At 41.6% G+C, this 24,942-nt stretch overlaps 1 protein-coding gene across 1 annotated transcript in view; it reads right to left on the bottom strand.

Annotated features, from left to right (window-relative positions):
- Nucleotides 1–16,633: 16,633 nt before the first annotated feature.
- Nucleotides 16,634–24,942, bottom strand: part of INSIG2 (insulin induced gene 2) — a 32,309-nt gene continuing 24,000 nt past the window's right edge. The window contains exon 6 of the mRNA XM_008999008.4: nt 16,634–19,267. Coding sequence (XP_008997256.1) covers nt 19,205–19,267 — 63 coding nt within the window. The 3' untranslated portion in view covers nt 16,634–19,204. The remainder of the gene's footprint in view (nt 19,268–24,942) is intronic.

Below are 24,942 nucleotides of genomic sequence, written 5' to 3'. Positions count from 1 at the left end.
AACCATGGAATCAACCCAAGTGTCAGCAGATAATTGGATAAAGAAAATGTGGTGTATACGCACCATAGAATACTATGCAGCAATAAAAAGAATGAAATCATGTCTTTTGTAGCAATGTGATAGATCAGGGACCATTATTCTAAGTGAATAAAATCAGAAACAGAAAATCAAATACCACATATTCTCACTTACAAGTGTGAGCTAAACAATGGGTACACATGGACATAAAGATTAAAACAGTAGACACTGCCTGTAATACCAGCACTTTGGGAGGCCAAGGCGAGCAGATACCTTGAGGTTGGAAGTTCGAGACCAGCCTGGCTAACATGGAGAAACCCTATCTCTACTAAAAATACAAAAATTATCTTGGCATGGTGGCAGGTGCCTGTAATCCCAGCTACTCGGGAGGCTGAGGCAGGAGAATCACTTGAAACCCAGGAGGTAGAGGTTGCAGTGAGCTGAGATCACACCACTGCATTGTAGCCTGGGAGACAGAGCGAGACGCTATCTCAAAAAAAAAAAAAAAAAAAAAAAAAAACCACTGGAACTTTACAATGGGAGAGGGAGTGAGAGGAATGAGGGTTAAAAAATTACCTATTGGTTACAATGTTCTGTATTTGGGTGAAGTGTTCATAAGAAGCCCAGATCTCACCATTACACAATGAACTCACATAAGAGACCTGCACATGTGCCCCCATGAATCTAAAATCTGATATAAATAAATAGAATGAGCAAATGAAAGAAAACTAAAATATGGTATAAATTTGAGCAATTAGAGGAGTTGGGGGAAGTACATTTGACCCTGCTGCTAGAAATGTTCTCTTTGACTAGCAAAGGAACTGATATTGGACATGGAGAAAAGAAAATGCACGCTCCTTAGTCCTGTACTAAACTATATCAACATAACATAGATGTTCATTTCTGGCTCTCAGTTTTCAGAAACTCTCATAGACAAAGCATAGAAAACTGAGTGGCTACAAAACAGAATGTACATTTTATCCACAGTCATTGTGTAAAAAATGAAGGTTTAACTTGACAGAAACAGGGAGGTGAAAAGCAAGGCAAAAAAGATTGGGAAGGAAACACCTTCATTTTGCAAAACAGGAGGTCAAGAGATGCAGTTGAAAGTAACAGAACAAGAAATAGTAGTTTATATCTATTCCTTAAATGTACGTGGTAAGCAGTAGAGGAAGCTAAAAATATTAACATAGCTAGCAAAAATTGGGAGGAGAAAGGAAGGAGCTGTAAGGGTGGTGCAAGTGAGGGAAATCCTTATCTAGCCCATCAGGAAAAATAGATAATGTCTCCAGCTGACATAGTACCGAGAGTAACCTTAGCCTATTATTTTGAGGTATGGAGGTAACTATCAAAGTAAACAGAAGAGAATTAAAAGTTCTTGCCTCGGCCGGGCGCGGTGGCTCAAGCCTGTAATCCCAGCTACTCAGGAGGCTGAGGCAGGAGAATTGCCTGAACCCAGGAGGCGGAGGTTGCACTGAGCCAAGATCGCGCCATTGCACTCCAGCCTGGGTAACAAGAGAGAAACTCCGTCTCAAAAAAAGAAAAAAAAAAGTTCTTGCCTCTAGGTATTGAGAGGAGGGACAAAGAGTGTTTAGGGAAACAAAAGTGGTGACTCTTGTCATAAGTCCTTTCTGATGTTTTCACTATTACTATATGAAAATAATTTTCAAAATTAAAAACAAGTTTTATTTCACTGCTTTAGGCTAGGCAGGGTCCTGGGAGGAGACAGATGATACCCTCAACCCAAGTAACTGAACAGAATTTTAACAGAACCATTTGCAATTGTGTGGGCGGGCTAGGGTAGGGAAACCCACAAGACTGGCACAGTAGCCACCAGCATTAGGTTGCATTAACCATGCCTGACCTCAAAGGCCAGGGGAAGGGAGTCTGCTGAATCTGACAAGAGGGTGGCTGTATGACGAGGGCTGAGGCCTTTGCAGAGGACAAGATGAGCCATGATGACCACACAGGGAGAGGTCCCAAGGAAATACATAACCTTCTTCTCCCTTCTTCTCCTCCCCAGGTTTTTCTTGATGCTTCTTGCTAGTCAGACCCAACCAGAAGCCAGAACTGTGCTGTCCAGTAAGAGAGCCAATAGCCACATGCAGCCATTTAAGTTATCAAAACTAAATAAGGTTAAAAATTTAGTTTTTCAGTGCTCAGTAGCTAGTGGCTAGTGGCTCCCATCCTGACAGGATAGCTATAGGGCATGATCATCATCAGAAGTTCTAATGGGCAAAGACAATAAAGCATAAAAGAGGACCAAGACCTTGTTCATGAAGCTTATCCTCTGGGGCACAGAGGAAAAGGAGAAGGATGGTGAGCAGACCTGGAGGGACAAAGAGAAGGTGTACAGCCTGTACAGCACATTAAAATGCATCTTTAATACAGATGCTGTATTAAAATATAATTATAAACTGGAGTTTGGGAGTGTGTGTCAATGGTCAAATAAATGTTACAAATTGCATACTATTTCATTCTCATGGAGATTCAAGATACATATCCGCCTGGTAAAAGCTCTAGGAAATCCTGGAAATCTATTTAATGTTTGTTTAACAATAGGTGTTTCCCAAGTATTTTTGGCTAAGAAATTTCTTTTTTAATGAGAAGGGTTACAATACCAATTCACAAAGTTCTTTTGATAATGGACGTTTATCATTTGTGGACTTCCAAGATCCAGTCATTCTCCTTATTCAGGATGGGGGATCCCAAAGGAGACAGGAAGGCTGGATCTTTCTCCCTAACACAAAAGCTGAATAGAAGCCAAGATGCCTGCTACCAAGAGAACTGAAATGGGGGGGGCATCAGATCCCCCTCAGCCATCCTGTGGCTATGAAAGGCACCACTCAAATCTCCTGCTCTGGGGGGCATGATTGACAGCTCCAGCTGCTGCCTTCCTGATCCACCTTTGAGTTCACACCACCCTTGCCCTGCTGCTCCCAGCCAGAGACTGAGGGTCCTGCAGACACAGGTCCCTTCGAAGACATCTTTGGGTGAGACCTTCCTGTAGCCTGAGAACCCCTATGCACACTCTCTTCCCCTGCCCCATTTCCCAGTTGTTACACCTGTACCTCTGAAAGCTCGCCCTGCCATTCTGGCTTCCTCTCCTTTTTCCTTCACAGGCATTGACACCAATAACTCTCCCACAAGTCTAATCATGTCTTAAGGTCTACTTTATGGAGACCTGAACCAACGCAACTCAAGATCTGGATCTTGAGTAGTGACTCCAACATGTGGGAACATACAGAAACAATTCGGCCAGAGTCTAACGATGTTGGGGGTTCTTGGATGCAGCTTGTTTGGCAGGCTCAGTGTTTTGTTTTGTTTTTTTTTTTGTCTGCTTTCATGAAATTTGAGTGTCTTTAAGTGTGGTCTGTGTTCTGCCCCACCTACTACTGCCCCCTATTATCTTACACCCATGCAAACTAGTTGTTCATATTACCTGCCTAACACATGCAGGTATTTGGACCTAAAATCTCTAACTTTATGTGTATATCTGCCTAGAGAGTAAGAAATCACACCAAATTGCTCAGAACTTTTCTGAATCCTAGCCCAGTGACCCATGATTCCTACCCTCTGCCCACTATTTTACCATGATTTAGAGGCCATTATGTTCTAGGCAATGTAATTACCCCAGTTATCTTTTGCCCTCTTCATTGGGCCTGGCTTCCGTTATTTTATTATGTTAGAGATTCTCTTTGAGATACCTCTAAGTACCCTCTTCCCCCTCAGAACCTAATTTCCAGTTTCCAAGCCTTGGAGACATTATCCCTGAGTATCTTCTGTCTCCCGTTCTCATCAAGACATCCCTACTGCCTGCCTTATGTCTGCCCCATGGTCTACTGCTTCAAACCTTGCCAATTAAACTCACCTCACCATGCACAGCTCGTATCACCTTGGCCCTTAGCATGAATCCTAGAGGTCTGACTACACTCTGGTTACCTGGCATATGCTTTTATATGGGATGGACATAATTTACTTACAGTGAAATTTAGGTAGAGCTTGGACATTATATTAAAATCATTGAATCCTACATTGAGAAAATAATTATTTTTCAATCCCAATTAAATCAAAGAGAAAGTCTTAGTTTGATGCTAGTTTCATGGTTAAAAACACCACTCCAACTCTTTCTAATTTCTCTTTTCAATAAAGACCAAGCTGGCCTCAGACTCGGGGGCTTGGGCCAACCACACTGATCAGAATGTGATCATTTTTATTGCACTGATTTTTGTCATTATCTCCTTTGGCAGGGATATTTGTTTTCCTTTGCAGTATTGATTTAAAGTTTATTTTTAAAGTAAGTTTATTTAGGGAAACAGTAAATCGCTTTAAGGAAATATTGCTAATAGCACTAGTGGTATTAAACTGTTGCAAAAAAATCCTGAAACGGACAGATAGATAAATCAAGCAGGAGGAATATTATCCTAATCAACCTGCATAGCCACAGTTCCACGCCTAGGTGCCTTCTATCTGGGTGCCAGTAGGTGATCTGTATTGATGAAGCCTGTTTGAGTTGGGCTTTCTTTTCTTTTTTCTTCGAGTTGAAGCCTCGCTCTGTTGCTCAGGCTGGACTGCAGTGGCACATCTGGGCTCACTGCAACCTCCACCTCATGGGTTTAAGTGATTCTCCTGCCTCAGCCTCCCAACTAGCTTGGATTACAGGTAACCACTACCACACCCAGCTAATGTTTGTATTTTTTTTTTTTTTTTTAGTAGAGATGGGGTTTCGCCATGTTAGCCAGGCTAGTCTTGAACACCTGACCTCAGGTGATCCACCTATCTCAGCCTCCCAAAGTGCTGGAATCACAGGCATGAGCCACTGCGTCTGGCCAAGGTTTTCTATAACTTATAACATAAACAGTCCTAATTAACTGAGGTTAAAGGAACATCAATTAGAGTGCTCTGCTCTCAGGGAGTAAGCAATCTAGCTGTGAAGCTGAGAACAGAGACTGGGTCTATTTACTCTTCTAAGCCCAGCACCTAGCATGAGGCACTAGACATAGAACAGGTGCTCAATAAATATTGTCAAAAATAAATGTAAATACAAGATAGAATGAATAATAGAAGATCTAATACCAGAACTGTTATGTGGTAATACAGTTGTCCCTCAGTATTCAGAGGGATTGGTTCCAGGACCCCCTGAGGCTACCCAAATACACAGAATCTCAAGTCCTTTATATAATACTATGTAATATTTGCATATAATCTACAAATAACCTCCCATATTCTTTAAATCATTTCTAGAACACTTATAATACCTAATGCAATGCAAATGCTATGTAAAGATTTGTTATATTGTATACTTTATTGTTGGATCGTTATTTTCATTGTGTGGTTTTCTTGAATATTTTTGATTCACAGTTAGTTGAAATCCTGGATGCAGTCTGAGATATGGAAGTCCAGTTGGCTGCCAAATAAATGGGAGAGGCAACACATGCAGTGGCTTCAAAGGAGGGAGAGTTGAGTTTAAACTAATGAAATAAAGGCAGGGATGGGAGATCGAAAGGAAGGAAGAAGCTAACATTTCTTCAGTGTGATTGTAAGCCACACACCGTGTTGGGTGCCGTGTATCTATCACCACAGTTAATACAACCACCCTTCCGGCTATGTATTGTTTAACTCCATTAGAAATAAAGCAACAGAGGTTCAGAGAATTTAAGGAACTCATTAAGGTCACTCAGCAACTAGCCAGGCCAAACATATACCCAGGCTGATGGATGGCCACGTTCATTAAGTCAGGCAGCTAGAATGGAGATGAGTGGTATATCAGAATGAGAGCATTGACATGAACATGGTTTACAAAATTTTAAAGGCTATAAAGATCATTCCAGAGGAATGTATGAACAGGGAGAGAATTGTGTCAGCAAAAACTGGCACATGGCAGGATTCCACTCACTTCCACAACTTCAAGGGAAGAAGTAGCTAATTGAAGCTTCATTCACTACAAACTAAAAGAGAATTTACAATAATTTCTTTTCGATGGAAAGTAAGATCCATTGCCTACATGGTAGACAAGAGAAGCATTTGATCCCTTATCTTTCTAGTTAACATTGATCTTTAACACTGATTATGTGATAGTCTTCCTAATACAAATAGCAAGGGGGGATGGGGTAGGGAGCACACAGATAAAAAATTCTCATGAGTTTTATGGAGACATGAGGTAATTATTTCCTTCATTTTAAAATTTATTTATTTATTTGAGACAGGGTCTCACTCTGTCTCCCAGACTGGAGTGCAGTGGTGTGATCACGGCTCAGTGCAGCTTCAACCTCCCTGGCTCAAGCAATCTTCCCACCTCAGCCTCCTAAGTAGCTCGGACCATAGATGTGTGGGGGAGACTGAGGCGGGTGGATCACTTGAGGTCAGGAGTTTGAGATTAGCCTGGCCAACATGGTGAAACCCCATTTCTACTAAAAATTTAAAAAAAAATTCGCCGGGCATGGTGTTGTGTGCCTATAGTCCCATCTACTCAGGACGGTGAGGCAGGTAAATCACTTGAACCCGTGAGGTAGAGATTGCAGTGAGCCAAGATCATGCCACTGCACTCCAGCCTGGGCGATAGAGTGAGACTCCATCTCAAAAAAAAAAAAAAAAAAAAAATAGGGACACTTTTGCATGTACTTCTTTTCCACCACCATATGTCACCTAGGAAAAGCTCTACAATTGCAAAGCTTATCTGAAAATCTGACTATATTCAGGCAAGTTTCAAGCCAAGAGAAGCCAAACCTAGAGACGTACGGTTATGAACTACAAACCATTGATAAGGCTCTGGGGTTTTTCGGACTACTTGTGCCCTAATCAGCCTATGGGCTCCCACAGTTATTATCCTCCCAAGTGTTAAGGCAAATGGTATTATTGAGGCAGTTTTTGTATTAGGAAGCCTATCACATAAGCAGCATTCAAGTTCAATGTTAACTAGCAAGATAAGGGATCAAATGCTTCTCTTGTCTAACATGTATACAATGGATCTCACTTTCCATCCAAAAGAAATTAATGTAAATTCTCTGACTATTAGTTTCTAGTGAATGAAACTTCAGATTCATTTAGCTTCTTCCTTTGAAGTTTGTGGAAGTGAGTGGAACCCTGCCTTTGTTGACACAATTCTCTCCTTGTTCATACATTCTTCTGGAATGATCTTCATAGCCCTTAAAAGTTCTAAAATCACGTTCATATCAGTGTTCTCATTCTATTTCACCACTGATCTCAATTAAGGCAATTGTCATTGCACAAAACCTCAGAAGCTAAAACAATAAGCATTATTTGTCACATACCTGCTGGGCCCAGCACTGCTCTACACTGGGCTTGACCAGACAGCTCTGCTGATCTCGGTTGGGAGCACTGAGGCATCTGGGGGCTGGCTAGGGGTTGGCCAGTCTAGGCCAGCCTTGGCTGCAGTGACTCAGCTCTGCTCCAGTGTCTCTTGTCCACCTCTGGAATCAGCAGGCCAGCTCTGGCATGTCATTCTCACAATGATGAAAGCCGTGCAAGAGGAAGAGTGAAACAGGCAGGAGCTCTTGAGGCCTAGTAGCTAGACTGGCACATCACCTTGTCTGCCTTATTCCATTGACCAAAATAAGTCACCAACTCGAGCCCAGTGTTGGGGTAGGAGAGTGCTGCACAGAGGCATGGCAATTGACATGGATATCGCGAAGGTGAAGAATAGGGACTATTACTGGCTCCGATCACACCTCATCTGCAAAAGACTTGGCTCACTCATTGGGCTACAAAGAGGTTCTCTGAGGATAATGACTATATCAATTTATATCATTTCATCTTTTCAATAACTCTGCAAAACAATATCATGGGCTCCAACTTATAAAAGAGGATATCAAGGCTCCAAAACATTAAGAAATAAACTGCTTTAAATCACCTTTCCTTTCACATTTTATAGCCATTGAAACTGAACTCTAGCACAAGTATCAGTTGCTAAAGTTCCCTAACCATTCCAGGGATGGTCCAAATCTTAGCCAGGCATTATTCTTGTGACTGCAGGGAGTGTGCGGCTCTGGGCTGAGGCCACTGAGACTTTCATTAGATGGAGAACCAGGCTTTAAGGAGAAGGAAACAATATTTTGAATACAAGGTGCTGCTCTTCTATCAATAGAGTTTTGGGATATGCACCTTCCACTAAGGCTCACAAAGAAATCGGCAGCATTTAGAAAGGTCAAAACAAGTGATTCTTTCTTTTCTCCTCTCTTTTAGGGTGAAGTAGTTGCATTGTTGGCCACTCTTGGCTACCTACAGTGAAGATACCACAGACTTTGAGGGGTTTTCTACAGAGGTGGTGGTCAGGATGGGTCCTGGGAGGTGGGAGGTGGGAGGTGGGTGCTGTGTCTAGCTCCACAGCAGATGTACTGTCGTGGCTGCCCTGAGGAAAGGCTGAGAACCTATGGGAAGGGTTCTCAATCACGCAGGAGGGAGTTCAGGGCTCCCCTCCACATACGGTGTGCCTCTGCCTACTATCCACACCATACTCTACCCTGTGTGCATATCACCTACTGAAGGAACCAAGCTTCAGTTCAGTTTGGTTCCAGCACCTTCAGCTGCTAATGCCATTTTGGGCATGGGAGATACTGAGATTAACCATAGATGGTCCTTGCCTTTAAAAAGATTGCATGATAGTGGGAATATCAGGAAGAGAAAAACAGAAAGGAAAAGAGAAATGCTGTTGGGTGACACTGATTGAATAGCCAAGGCAGCGTGTAAGAGGCAGGAAGACTCCTCTGGAACGACGACTTCAAAGCTAGGAGTTGAAGTACAAGTGGAAATTTACCAGACAGAATCTGGAAGAGAGACTTCCAGAGAAAGAGAAGATGCTGACTCAATTGTGGCTATTAAAATGTCCACATTCCAAAAGCACGGGCACTGAATTCCAATGGCTGTCTAGAATCTCCAATGTATCGGACTCATCCAGACTCTCTGAGCTTTAGTTACTTCATCTGTGAAATGGGAAAAATCACAGGTACCTGGCAGCAGTGTGCTGACAGCTAAATGAAATATAGTATGGGAAAACATTTTACAGGCTATAAAGTGTCACCTCTGCAGATGTTCATTGCTCTTATCGTCATTGTTAGTGCTACATACTATTAATCATTAATTTGGTGCCAGGGGCTTAGTTGGAAACGAAGTATTCAGAGACAGATAAGGCAGATCACCCTGACCTCAAGGTAATCCAGTCTAATAATAATGTCACATTCTTGTAGGACTTATTGTGTGCCATGTTCTGTTCCCAGTACTCTAGAACTATTACCTCATTTCATCCTCATGCCCACCTGAGAAGCAGATGCCATGGTCATCTTCATTTTGCAGTTGAAGGAAACAGGAACGTAGAGGGGTAAAGGAACTTGCAGAAGACCACTGAGCTGATGGGTGGTAGTGCCCAGATGTGAACCCAGACAGGGTAGCTCCAGAGAATGCACTTTCATCAGTACCCCACACAAGTAGACCATCAGCTAAGAGACAACCACAATGAGATGTCATAAAGGCTGTGAGCCTGTTATGATGCAGTAAGTCTGCCTGATGCCCTGGGAGAATAAGGGAGTGTATGTTGAGTGAGGGGTTGGGGGAGTTGTCATCAAAGTTTTCTTAGAGGAGATGGTTCCTGAACTGAATTCTGGCTAAGAGCTGGGGCAAATTGTGCCCTACAAGAAGAGCAATATGAGCAAAGATCCCCAGGGCAGAGAGCAGAGCTGCCGTCCTCAGTGTGGGAGGGATAGACAGAAGGGGCAGGGTATGGCTGAAGATGTGGCAGGATCCAGGTTCTGAAGGGCTGGGGCACCAGGCTAAGAAGCCCCAGCTGTCCTCTGAGGGCAGCACAGTGTGGAGGAGTACTATGTGTGGAGGGGGACCGTGGATCCCTTCCTCCTGCTGGTCCCACCATGAAGCTCCTAGTCATTTTTTTTCAAGCCTTCCCATAGGTTCTCAGCCTTTCCCCAAGGTGGCCCCATAGCACCGCTGCTGGGGAGCTAGATACAGCACCCACCTCTCACCTCCCAGCATCCATCCTGACTTCCACCTCTGTAGAAAAACCCTCAGAAAACAGTCAGGGCTCCTTAGTATGTGCTGGAAGGCTCACTCCAACTGCAGTGTGGATAACATACCAGGAAAGGGAATTATGGGCAATAGCTGGAGGCAGAGAGACAGTTCCAAGGCCTGACACAGAAATCCAGCTGCCAGGACTGGTGTCTGAAGGTGGAGTTGTGGCAGAGGGGACAGAATGTTTGAGAAATGCTAAAATAAAGCAACTGATGAAAGAGGAAGAGGAATCAAGAGTGACTACTGAAGCCCAGTCAACATAACAAGACTTTGTCTCTACTAAAAATAAAAATAAATTATCCAGGCTTCATGGTGCATGCCTGTAGTCCCAGCTACTCGGGAGGCTAAGGTGGGAGGATCATTTGAGCCTAGGAGGTAGAGCCTGCAGCAAGCTATGATCACACCACTGAACTCCAGCCTGGGTGACAGAGAGAGATCCTGTCTAAAAAAGAGGAGCCTGTTCTGGGTGACTGAGTGGGTCAGAATGGGAGGCAGCAGAATCCGAAGGTGAAGATCCGGGAAATGCTGACATTTAAGGGCGGGCTGAGGAGGCAGAGCCCAGGGAAATCTGACACAAGTAAGCAGAAGAGAGGGAGGAAAACAAGTGAGTATCCTCCAAGAGTTAAAAGGAAGTTGACGAGTGACGAATTTAGTCAGACACTAGGAATTTACTTCCAACAAGAGTTCTGAGTCCTTAACTTAAGGAGAGTGTTTCTCCTTGTGATAGAAAAAGTCTTTGTTTTTAGTGTTATTTTTTTTGTATTTGTCTTTGTCTCCCAGACTTCACATTTCACTGCCTCACTCATTTAGTGCTGTTTAATTAATTTCTCAATATCTTTGTCTACTCATTACTGCTCCCTGCACACATAGATGTAATGGGATGGAGGAGGAGGTTCTGCTGATTGGTATTTGCAATGTGCTGAGACTGATGAATGAACCACTAAACACATTGTCACAATCACCAATAATAGTAACAACTGACTCGGCCCCCATTTATTGAGCATCTATTATGTACCAGGTGTTCTGTGAGGAGTTTCAAAAACATAGCCAACTCACAAGGTGGACATGATAACATTCCTCTTTTACAGAGGGAGAAACCAAGGCTTGGAAAAGTTAAGTGAGCCGCTGAATATCACATAGCAAATAATAAATGACAATGGAACATATGAATATAGCCCTGAGGCAGCCCCCCAAAATTTTCACCTAAAGACTTCCTTGCCGTCCTTTCTGATTTGTGAGCAGTGGATGAGTTACGTGTGGAACGTGGAGAGAGGGGGGAGAGTGGAGCTAAGCAAAGAGGGATATAACAGGACCCAGGTTAGGGAATGCCTGTTTCCCAGCCCAAGACTCTAAATCATTAGCTGTGCCCTCACTCACTTAGCACAGGCTCTTTTGGAAAACAGTAAGCTTGCCATAGGAGAAACTGAACACACTGATGCAAAACTTTTGGCCAGCTTTCTTCCAGAACACAATTTATAAATCATTCGTTCATTTAACAAATATTTACCAAGCAACAAAGCAAAGTTCAATGATTGAACTGGGCATACAAGGACAAACAACAAACGAACCAACCAGTGGGTAAGAAAGAAGAGGGTGTCTTCTTGGGTTGCCTCTGAGGAGGGGACACTTGGAGAGAGGATGGTGGGCAGGGGAGGTGGAGGGCCCTTTGGGCAGAGGAGCAGCTTTTCAAAGATCTCTCTTCTCACACTGGGTTTGCACCACTCCTCACCCCTTCACCTTGCAAACTCCAACTTATCCCTTAAAACTCTGGGAAGGTTTGCCTGACCTCCAGGACTGGTTTTTCCCGTTTCCTATGGGTCCTGTGGGTCCTGAATAAATCGCTCAGCTGTGAAATACATTGTGCACCCTGTGTGCAGTTCTGTAGTAACAGGTATTTGCGGGCATCCCAGCCTGTCTGCCCCTAAGTCTGAGCTCTCTGGAGGAATGGTCGGCGGGAGGCGTCTAGCTCTGTGTCCCTAGTACGGACTCTGAGTAGGTCATTGCTAAACACAGTGGAATTACTGCAGCATGCTGCAATTCATGTCTAAGGTCACATCAGGACCCTTTGGGTGGTCTTGGGCAATACCAATCTGGTAACCACTTTGCAGTTCCTTTTTGTGGAAAGTAATGGAAAGATTGGAGTACTGGCTCTGCCAGGGGACTTGAGCAAATCACTTAAGGTTCCCTTTTATCCAACGAGAGCGTTAGACCAACATTATGGGCCTGGGATGGTATATGGTTTATCAGAACACATACCTAGGGCTATTTGTGCAAGAGAAAGTCCAAGTTAGCCTAAAGTTACTGCTACTTTTTGACATTGTGATTTTCTTTGCAATGGTCAGTAATAGGTAGAACTGATTACTGTGTCTGTTCCACGGGCACTTGAAACTAAAATATATTCCCTCTAGTCCACATGGAGCAGAGAGACCTTATAGAAGGAAACTAACAAGCACATTTGACATTTATTTAACTCTGACCTAAAATTCTGTGACATAATACTGCTCTTGTGTGTGATTCATTAAATTTTGCAACAAGAACACAGCTCAAAGTGCCCAGTGTAAGCTAAAATATTTAACATTTGTAAGGAACTTAAATTTTTGAACAGATAAAATGATCACATGGCTCAAAAAGGAAAAATGATATAAAAAGATGTACGTTGAGAACCTTGCCCCATTCATGCTTTTATCTGTCCCATTGCGTGCCCCCATGAGTCACCAGCATCATGAGTTTCTCATCTGTCCTTCCAGAGCTTTTTAATGCAAATACAAGCATGTGTGGGATTTTGTCTAATGCATCTTCAGTATCTATAGAGATTATCACACAATTTTTCTTTTTTCTCCTTAGGTCTATTTTGACGAACTGTCTTTTCATTCTTAAAATAAGCTGACTTGGTCATGAAGTATTATGCTTTAGGGACGCTGCTGCATTCTGATTGCTAATGTTTTACTTAAGATTTATGCATCAATATTCACCTGTGAGATTCATTTATCATTTGTTTTTTGTACGGCCTTTGTTACCAGTGTCACACTTGCTTGATAAAAAGAATCTGGAAGTTTTTCTTTCCTTTTGTCTAGGCTCAGAAATGGTTGAAATAATGTTGGAGTCATCCGTCTTTAAAGATTTGGTTAAATTTGATGGAGAAGCTTCTAGTTCTGGTGCTTTTATTAGTTCCTTCTTAATTTTCTCTAGTTTTTTCTATGAAAATCAGTCTATTTGTATGTTTTAGAGTTGGTTTCAGCAAATTATATCCATCTAGAAAAGTAGCGATATCTTTCAGATTCATAATTTTATGTACATAAAATTGTGCAAAATAGTTTTAAATATCTCCTTGGTTTCTGAATTACCTTCTTCTGGTTACTTATTATTTTTGTGTTTGTTCTTTCATTCTTGATTTTCGATAACACGTATCTATTTTGCTGTTTGGATGCATCCAATGATCTAGTTATTCACTTATCATTTAATTTGCTCTTCCCTCTGTTACTTAACTCATTTGAAACTTTTATTTCTACTTTCTTCCTTCTAGTTTTCTTTGTGGTTTTTTGTTCCTCTTTTTTTTCTATTTTTGGGGGTTCATTCTTAATTTCTTCAATTTTATTCCCTTTATTAAATTGTTCAGGCTGTGACTATTTTAGGCTATTATTTATGCTTTAGTTCTCTCCTCTAGATTCAGAACCTAATATGTAGCATTTTCGTTATCATTGTTTTTTAGGACTCTGCAAATTGGATTTGTAGCCAACTTTGACTGAAAATTTGCTTAAATGACAACTTTTATAAAATTCTCCAATTTTGCATTAATTTTTAATTTTACTGCACTGTGAACAGAAAGTGGTATATACATCATTGCTACTTTTTGACATTGTGGTTTTCTTTGCAATGGTCAATGGTAGGATCAATTCCTGTGGCTGTTCCATGGGCACTTGAAACTAAAATATATTCCCTGCCTTCAGGACACGTGGTACGACATCTATCCATCATATCTACATTTATGATTATGTCACTTAGGTCTTTTTATATCTTTATTCATTCACAGTCAAATTGATTTGAGGGGATGTGCTGCCTTTTCGACACTGAGATGTGGAGAGGTTGAGGAGGAGTCAGTTCCTGGGGAGAAATCACAAGGTCTGTAGAACATCTCCAGTCAAACATCACTCCAGCCATAAAGAAAGCCCCCTGCCCCAAAGTTCAACAGGTCTTTATTTTCTAATTTTTATTGGTATTATTTTAAAGGTGGAAGAATCAACTTTTTATTCAATTATAATTTTTTATTGTTTTCTAACTTTCCCATAAATAAACTTTGTCTCCCAAATCGAGTTGGAAAATTCAGTCCTTCTTTTATATCTTCATGATGGGTAGGACAAAGTTCTACTCATGGCTTGATGGGAGGATTTTAAATGGTGATGTTGGTAATAATTACACCTAAGCACTTACTATGAGACAAGTTCATACTTCATATGTTTTAGATTATTTAATTCTTACATCAATGTTAGCACCACCATTTTACAATTTTTTTTTTAAAGCAAGGCACATGGATGTAAAATAACTTGCCCAGGTTCATACTGGTAGTGAGAGGCAGAGCCAGGACCCCAGCCTGAGCCACTGTGCTCTATTGCTTCTTTCAGAGATTAGCTCACCCACTGGCTTCACTACATGGGCAAAAAAACAGAGACTTGAGTCTGCTAGCAAGCTGCCAGCAGAGCTAAAACTAGACGCCTGGTATGTGGAGCTTTATGCAGAGCCTTCCTGCTATGCAACCCTGCCCCTCACTATGCACACAGAAGCTGTTATTTGTGGTAGCAAGAGGTTGTCATTTGCTGGATGACATGGGTTAGTGGTTTAATAGCAACCCCTGTCTACCTCACCCCAGAGGGCTGCAGAGCCAACACCATAGAAAATATAAAGATGATATAATTTATATTAGTATACTAAATAATGTATACTTTTTGAGTCCTGAATAAATCATTCAGATGTGAAATACATTCCTGTTTAATATTACTAGGATACGTAAAATGAATTAGGATTGGGGAGATTGTAAGCAAAGAAAACTAAAATTTCACAAGGGCTAAATCCTTCTAGGTGGGAAGACTTGTATTTTTTCTAAGTACCTCCTCTCTCTCCAGTTCCCATGCACATGACCTTCATTCTTTGTTTATGGATTGTGAGTGTCACCCTTGGAAACAGGCTCTTTCCCAGAACAAGTAAGAACGAATGTTAGCCAATAGAAGAGAATACTAGTCAGCCCCCAGGGGAGAGGATGGCCATTAAAATATAGCGCATAAAGGGATGAGCTGCTCCTGTTTATCTCCGAGCTCACAGAGTTGTTCTCTGTTGCCAAAAGTGATCTAACATCTATCTCCCTGCATAGCTTGGCTTCAGATGGTGAGATTTTCTTTATATTTTCATTCCATTCCACATTCATTCCAGTAATTATGAAAAAAAGAAAGGAGTTTATGACATGTTCGGGGAGACTGACCCAGTGTATCAACTTTACTAAGAAAGGACATAATGGTTTTGGCAAGATAAGAGAATTCCATTCGGAAATTCCAAAGACATCCTATCCTAATGGAATTACTTGACTTGCCAAAAATCAAAGTTGTTTAGCTGGCTGGGGCAGGGACCTAAGCCAGATGACTGAGGGTGACACTCCTGGACAACCCACACAAGAGGCTTTCAGATAGGGATTCTGATGCTGCGGCTGGTAGTGTTCCACCTGCATTCATTCATGATGAACCAGCAAGGTGGGATCAATAGCGAGCCCCAGGAACGCTGGCCCTCTAGTGACACAGAGTCTCTGTGAGGTATGGGAACAGAACAGTGGTCTTTCTCTCAAATCGTGACACTATAAAGTAGTCCCACTACCTGCCTGCTTTTGGCCCTACAGCAGAAACTGAATAAAATGTGTTCCTATTATCTTAAAGACCAAATTGACTCCCAAGCCCTCTAACCTAATATTAGTATGTGGTAAATGCCAGATGAAGATGAAAGCAGCTAAAAATTTGGATGAATTTCTTGGAGAGATTCTAGAATTTCCTTTCACATTTCTCCTAGTTTTCATTTCAAAGAAGATTCTGAAATGGTTTCCTTGTGGTTCAGCTCAGCTTCAGGAAAATTGCTTCATTGGTGTCTCCAGACCCTTTGGCCTAAATGTTCTTACTTGCAAAGAAGATTCCACTTAAAAGGAAGTACGGCCAGTTCATGCTTAACCACAGCAACTCCTCCTTTACACCAAATGAGAAAGTTAGGCTGGGTGGAAAAATGGCTGAAAATGGTGAGTTTTGCATGAAACTGAGTGAAGGTATTCTTTGAAAACCAGAGAACCCCAGAACCTTAAATTTCATGGGCCTCCAAGATCATTTACTTCAAACCATACATCTAAGTGTGTCAAAAATGAATAAATAAAAAACAATCTCTGATCTGTATTGCAAGCAGATTTCTCTTCCCACAGAGGAACACAGTTAACCATAGGGCATGTATAACCTATATGTCACTGGAATCCAGCCTTACTTGGTAAAGGAAACATTAGCAAACCATCTTAGTCATGGTCATTTGTTTACAAAGAACAGAAAACCACTCAATTTTTAAATCATTTTTTAAAGAGTTTATTGGAAGGAAAGCACAGGTTTCAGGGGAAGTAGAAAGACAGTGGCTCTCTTGCTCTCTCTCTCCCCCTCCCTCCCTCCCACTCTCCCCCATCCTCCCCTTTTCCTCATCTCCTGCCTATTTCTCTCTGTAACTCATGCCTTTCTCACTTTTGTAGCTTCTACTTCATTATGTTTTGGCTCTGACATAGGAGTTTTTTTTGTTTGTTTTCTGTTTTTTACATTTACCCTCATTTTTGTCATCATATTTTAAAACCAAAGCCATAGGAATTGTTTTTCAGCAATGGACACCTGACCTGACCAAAGCCAGTAAATCATGAGACTTTTGCTGAGACTTCAGAGAGGTGGGATGTGGATGGGGGAGGACATGAGGCTGGAGCTGCCAAAGCCATTCTTCCCCTGTGAAGCGCAAGACTAAGGCCAACACAGCAGAAAGGGCGAAGGGCTGGAAAGAATCTAAGTCCTGATGAAGTCTGAATCCCAGCTGTCTGTAAGACCAGTCCTGCTTTTCGATTCGAGAACCAATCACTTTATTTCTTGCCTAAGTCATCCATTAATACAGCTCTCAGCCTTCGATTTGCCATTGAGTCAACCCCATTTCTCTACCTGGCCTCGCGCTCCAGTTTCCCAAGTAGCCTGCTCAAGAAGGATGTGCTCAGGGAGGATTGCAGTTTAATTTCTAGTATATTCTTTCCAGAGTAAATGGGGAAAGAGGAAGAAAAAATAATCAACCTCTTCCATTTATATTCATTAATCAGAGCCCTTGATCTGACAATTAGCGTAATCATATTTCTACTGTCCTGTCTTCACTAAGGTCATGAATGTCAAAATATAAAAGATCAAAGTAAGCAGAAGTCACTTCAAACTTCATAAATAATGCTTGTGATTTTTTTTCATATGCAAGTCTAATGAAAACTTAGAAAACAATGTGTGCATTTCATAGTTATTCTCTTGTGGACATGCCAACTTAAAACTGAAGGCTATATGTAATGACTTAGAGGTTCAAATTTAAGTCATAAATGAAATTGCACCTGGTAAGGTGTACTTTACATTCTGCTTCTTCATTATGAGATGATATAATCCGATTATTTGACATAGAAATATCTCTAAGAAGTTATGATGCAAATAATCTTTTACCTCACCTCGTTTCAAGACATCCAACTTAACTGCACCACAAAAAAACTAAATCTCAGGCTCAGAACTCCTTTCTTTGTCAAGAATTATATTAGTGAAGTTGTTCATTGCGTCAATTAAAACTTACATTTGTTTAGAAAAGTCAAGAGCATAACTTTCACATATATCAAGTTCCACATCTAACATTGTGTAGGAATAAACCAGATTCCACCAACTTTCTGTGTTGACCCACAGGCAGTGCAGATTGCATCCTGGGAAGAACAAGGGCCTGGCTCCATCCCAGCTGTACATACTAGCTGTGTGGCCTTCGCAGGTTGTGTGTAATCTCTCTAAGCCTCTGTTTCTTCACATATGAAGTACTGACCTTATACTTTACAGATAGATATAACAACCTTATAGCTTTATTGGGGTCATGAAATGAGGTGGTATCTGTAATGCATGTAATAGACACTCAGTGTTGGTTACCAGCTTCTACTTACGGTAATAATTGCCCTTCATAATAGAAACATTCATAATTCATAAATGCTCATTTCCGACCAGTTGTCAACATACATGCTATGTTGCTGTAAACCTTGCATAGTTATACAATTAAACTTCCATCTTTCATGAATTGAAATGTTAATGTCCTGCTAAAGCTACTGAAATGTCTGATTCTGCCACTGACTGGTTGTATAACTTGGGACAAACACGTAATCAATGTGTGGTTTTGCCTCTGTGTTTGTAAAATGACAAGATTGGACTGTTCTAAATGAATTTTAGTGTCTCTTCCCATTCCACCATTCTTCTCTCTGAGTCTTATATGTCAGTTCAATGGCTGCTTAATATATACAAGTCATCATGGGATAACTGCATGTTTAAAGAAACTCATAGTCCTCTCAGAGGAAGAAAAACTGTTGACACCTAAAATTAGTCTCTCAAATAATATTACCTCATAAAAGAGAAAAAGAGGTGGTGGTAGTACAATTCATGCTCAGATTTTGTAATTTGGGAAATGTCTAAAAATTGAGAGACGTAAGAGGTGGTGACAGAACAATTCACATGCTTACATTTTGTAATTCTGGAAATCTCTAAAAATTATTTTCAAAGGTAGAAAGTGAAATTGAAGTAAGGGACATAGATATAGTCAAAGAAAAGTGTGTAGCAGAACATACCATTAGGTTTACAATCTGCAACTCCATAGATAAGCCTCCAAACCCAAGTTTCCTTAGTTATTGGAAATCCTAATGACTGACATATTTCTATTTTTCTGGAAATGCAAAACAGACTTGTGTAATTAACTATTCTTTTGGTATTTATTTTGAAACCAACTGTGCATTGCTTGGCCTCTTCACATACAAATAATGCCAACGCCTACGCAATTCCACAGAATTCTTGGGCAGTTCTCACTCGCTCTGCCCATTTTTTTCTTGCCGTCCTCTCCATTACTTCACAAATGGTGAACATTTCAGAAATGACAATCCCATTAGAAGTCTCTGCATGTTCACCTATAAGGCATGAGAGGAAATATTCAAAAGATGAAATTTGCATAAAAGTGGGAAAGGGAGCCAAAATGAATTTTCTAATGGACACAGCAATGCAAGAAAGCACTGTGCATGAAGAAGCCAGCTTCTCTCTGACAGATGGAACACCGTGCATGCAGCTAGCTGGGCAGCGTTCAGGGGCTTGCTCCATTGCAAATACAGAAACAATAAAAATGCTTATTTATTTTTAAAGAGATGTGTAATTAAGTATGACATTCTAACTGATAGAGGTTTATCAAGGCAGAACAGCTGGATTTGAGGGGTTCTAATATAGGATACTGTTTAATTTATTTAAATGTCATTCCTAGAATGGTAAAACTTTAAGAACTTCTGTCTGTGTGTCTCTGTGTCTGTGGGTTTATGTCTGTGTGTGTGAACACAATTCTATCTATGGCTTTCGGTGGTGCATACCCACTTGAAATTTTCTTGGAGCTTAGAAAAGCAAAGTTTGCAACCCTTATACTCAGTTGCCTTGGGCAAGCAAGAAAAATATCTGTCAAGACTCAGGTCTTGCTGTTAAGGCTGGAGTTGAGAAATGCCCTCCAAATGCCTTCAAGTCAACATTAGCTATGACAGAAGCAAGACTATTATTTAACAGTAGCAGCAAACGTCAAAAACAAACTGTGCCTGGCATTTTGACAAGACACTATTGAAAGAGAACCACTTTTTCAGCACTTGCGTAACTGTGGGGGAGAATCGACAATTAATATCCTGAGGTCTGGTAATAGGATTTCCAGGCTGCTTGGTCGTTTCCTTCTGATACAAATGAAAGGAGTAGGCAAGTAAGTGGAGGACATGGGCAAAAATAATCCCCAACAATGAGGCCTGGAGAAAAGGACTGATACATCAGAAATCAGGTACCTTGTGGCTAATTAAAATGTAACTCCTCCCTCAGGAGACTGCACTCTCGTGGTGGTGACACTATAAAGTATGAGGACAGAGCCATCATCCCTTGGTGAAAATAAGATGCTGACAAAACCTATCTCCTACCTCCCACCTTCTTTCCTCGCTCTCCAGCAGCCTCATGCCACCCCACCGAGCTTCCCTCCATGGAAGCAGCCCCTGCCTGACCTGGCCAAACCCTCAGCCCTGCCATCAATCAGTTAATCAGTATAACAACAACCAGCCAGTTTCTTTCCTACATCCTTAGGAACTTGCTCCCTGTTAACTAACCGATGAGTGGAGCTGTGGCAAGGTGTCACCAGGCAGTGATTCGTGTACTGTGCTTCCTCTTATTTTGACAGAAACATTAGGGAAGCAACCTAATCCAAAGAAAATGACAATGTGCTGGCTCCACACTCCTGCTTTGAAGTGAATGAGAAGAGGGAAAGGAACTAATATTTAATTGGACGGCCATTATGAGCTAAGCCTTTGAAATGTTACCACATTTAATGTTAACAGCTCTCAGACAAAGGTAGTATTGCGTCTCCATCTTAAAAAGGGAACACCATGAACTGTGGTGGGTGTGGCAGTCTTATTTGCAGGCCTCCTAACAGGAATCCCCATGGGCAGCTGTAGATCCTGCCTGAGCAGACACATGCCCTGCCTGAGAAGAAACATGAGTGAAGGTTTCACAGGAGCCATTTAAATCCTCAAAAAGAAGCCAATCCTTATGTTTTAAAAGTCCTCCCTTCCACCCACTTCCTCTACCTGCGACCTTTACTACCTCCAGACCAGACTTTCGGTTCTTGAGAGTACGTGCACGTATCTGTCCACGTGGGTTTCCTGTCCATCACATCCAAGGATAAAGGCCTTGGCCTCCTCCAGCTGGGTCTGCCCCTTCCTTCAAACCCCATCAGTACCTGTGCCCACTCCTTTCAGAGCTTTCCTCACCAGTGTTAACACGCTGCTCTTCCTCGTCCAGAACACACCATCAATACAGTCCAGGCATGCGACTCCCACAAAACTAGTATGGGTCACATAAAAAAATGTGACAGCACCCAGCACAATCATTCATACATACTGCTCTCACACTAAACCTTTTTACAAGGAGAGAAGTCAAAACCTGTGAAAACTATCTCTTTACAGCTGGGTGCAGTGGCTTACTCCTGAAATCCCAGCACTTTGGGAGGCTGAGGCAGAAGGATCGCTTGACCCCAGGAGTTTGAGACCTGCCTGGGCAACAACAGCGAGACCCCACATCAACAAAAAACTAGCACTCTAAAAAAAGTAAACAAAATTAGCCAGGCATGCACCTGAGGTCCCAGCTACTAGGGAGGCTGAGGTGGGAGGACTGCTTGCCCCAGCTGAAGGTTGAGGCTGTAGTGAGCCATGATCACACAACTGCACCACTGCACTCCAGCCTGGGTGTCAAAGGAAGATTCCATCTCTAAAAAAAACCACCAAAAAAAACTATCTCTTTCCCATCTGTCAGATTTCCACATGCTATGGAAAGGGGCTTGAGGTCCAAGTCAAAGACATTCCCAGGCTTTCTATAAATGCTTTTATTAACTTTCTGAAGAAACTCAGACTCCAGAGTGGAGAACACATTCAACATGAATATGTCGACAAAGTCTTTCACTTCTCTACTAAAAAGCTAAGATTCTATTCATACCAGAATGCCTACAATGGTAACTCACTTATTCTAAGTAACAGCATTAGAACTCTGTCAGTAATGCATATGCAACATGAGGCAGGAGCAGGGAAGGGACTTTCAGGAACAACAGATGGGTCTGTGGTGATGAGGAAAGTCTTGGGTCACTGGAGTGAAGTCAAACCAGAGTCTGAAACTCAGTGCTGTGGCACCCAGAAAAACGTGGACATTGTCAGCCGTAAAATGAGGTCAATACCCACAGAAGTAGGCTGGGGATATTCCCAGGAGGCACCAGGGAGACTCTCGGTTCCTTCCCTCCCACACATTTTTTCTTTTAGATGAGAGGAAAAGATGAAAATGAACCCCTTCCTTCTTTCTCACTACTCCAAGACTTAGATACAAAGTTTACATTTTATGCATTTTAGAGACCATAGTGTTGTTTTAAACTTTGCCACCAAAAATATTTTCTTATAGTCATGTTCACTATGAATCACTAAGGGAGAAAAATATTCCAGTGATCACCAACATTTGGTTCTCCTTTCCCTTTGGAGGAAGGGTTATACATCCCAGCCGCCTTGGAGTTAGGGCCACAGGATTAGTTCTGGCCAATGTGTGGAGCAGCACATTGCTTCTAGGCCCAAGCAGAGAAGAGTGAGTACGAGAACCTATGCCCATTCTTCCCCTGCCTTGGCAATGAATGAGGCTGCCTGTCTGCAGTGGGGCACAGTCTCCCACAAACCAGACTGTATGTCACGGGGAAACAAAACCTGGCTATGTAAAGTCAAGTTACACATCAATGACAGCAAGCTGCCATTTCAAAATCAGATTATCAAACATTTAAGGATCTAATTTATTCTTTCTGGGGAAAAAAGCTGAACTAAACTCAACTTTAGTATGAATTTTACATATATTCTGGGAAGATATGCTTCAACATGCCCTGATGTGCCTTTCTCAAGGACAGGCATGATCTTGATATGCACTAGGATCTGGGACTTTGAAAATTCTACAGATTTGTCTTTATAAACATCTTTAAGCTTCATCTTAAATTTGTCAGTCTGCAAGCTACCCAAGTCCAGGGTGTGAGACTAAGCATCCCAGGTGCATCCAGCTGATCCTGAGGTGATGGGCCAGCACTTGTCCTCTCTGTAATGTCCTGCTGGAAAATCTCAAGCTTTTTTTTTTATTAATATAAGCAGAATCGTTTCAAAACAGAACTGCCACTGTCATACTTTGGTGGAGCAGACGTTCCCAAAAGATCCAGGAGTGACATGTGATGACTATAAAGGGAATAGAAATGAGTTTGATCCAATGGCAGAAACTCCCAGGGAACGCATTTTAGAAACTTTTCTTCTGAAACAGTTTCAGTACTTGGGTTCTTTCTTTGCTTTGTCTGCTGGATTGCTCATCAAAATGAATTGGTCCATGAACACATTCTGTGCAAGTTTTCTCAAAAAATGTTTCTAAAAGAGAAACAAATCTTGCAAATGAAACAGTCTCATGGAAGCACAGTAGCAGTGGGTGGATTTATGGATTTCAGAATGGCAATCGAAAACTATTGTTTTTAAATGGCAATATGTTTCCCAAGTGCTCATTACTTTTAAAGCCCACCTTTGGGAAGGCTACAGAATGATCAGCAGCTACAAATGCTGCCATGTGAAAGCAGAGGACACAGTTACTAGAGCACAATTTTGATTTGGAATCAGAATTGCCGTTGTTCATGAAAATCCTCACAGAAACTGAAACCAGGGAAACACTGAAAAGGAAAAATCGCCCATATATGGCAATCAGTTTTGACACGAGGCTCATCAATAGCCCAGTCTTTCCATGGCACATCATTATCTATCTGATCTGCCAAGTCCGATACTTAACAACATTGTCTTCAGAACAGTTGACATAGCCTGGAAAAGTCTATCTTGTAAATCACAAAGAAAGATGACAGGTTTCACAGATCTCATCAGTGATAAAAAGAAGGGAGGCATAAAAGAGCAGATGCCAGTATACTTGCTGGCACAATGGACTGAATGAACTATATATATTTCAAGGCGGGAAAAAACCTCTATATCACAATTTTTATTGAGGCTCAGTAAGAAACCACTGGCTTAATCTATTTATCTCAGCTCCTAACTAAACCGAGTTTTTGAAGCATAAAGACAAATGATCAGGCAGATGGGATGATTTTGTGGTATAAAAAAGTGGTGTGGAAGGCTGAATCAGGTCAGCAGGGTAGACATGCTGCAGCTCCTTCCACCTACCCCAAATCCATAGAAATAACAAAAATAAAAGAGATGTTTTAAAAAGAAAAGGAATCCACAACTATAAGCAAAATAAGTGTGTTCTGTGAACCAGAAACTACAAGGAATCCCCAAAAGCAAGAAACAACTATGGGCAGCAGGTTGGAGGGAAACCACAGCTTGAAATACTCAAGGAGAAGACTTGCTAAATATGAAACCAGGGGCATCCTAAGCTCAGAGGTAGCTGATGCTGGAAGCTGGAAATGCCAAGGCTAATGGGTTCGACCAGGCTTCTGTGAAAGCAGCCAGTCTGGCCAACCATTCTACACGTCTCCTACTTGCCAACCTTGGACCACGCAGAAACAGCATGGTACTTACCCCATGATGTGAGTGGTAAGTGTGGACAGTCTCAAGAAGCATGGCAATGTGCCCAAGCCAAACCAGGGGGCACTCACATCCAGAGACCAGCTGGTGACAGGCTCATCCCACCCTTCCCTGCAATGGCTCTTTAGAAGTACTTAGAACTTTAGAAGAGCAATTAAGAGAGAAACACAAGAATGGCAATATACTTCCATTTAAAAGTATAGCAAACTTAGAAATTAAAATTGCTTTCAATAAAATTAAAAATTCAGCTGATGGGCTGAATGGATACAGCTGAAGAGCAACTCGCTGAGCTGGAATATCAGCTATGTAATTTTTCTAGAAGGTAGTGCAACAAAGAGCCTTAGGGATATTTAAAAAACAGAAACAGAAGGGCAAATATATCTAGAAGACTTTTAGAAAAAAAGAACAGAGAAAGTGAACAAAGGAATACTAACGACAAATACAAAAGGAAATTTCCCAGAATTCAAAAGATATGTCTGACTGAACAGGAT

Source organism: Callithrix jacchus, chromosome 6, assembly GCF_049354715.1.
Source record: "Callithrix jacchus isolate 240 chromosome 6, calJac240_pri, whole genome shotgun sequence".
NCBI lineage: Eukaryota > Metazoa > Chordata > Mammalia > Primates > Cebidae > Callithrix > Callithrix jacchus.
Note: the sequence above shows the minus strand (reverse complement) of the source record. Positions and strands in the feature narration are given on the sequence as shown.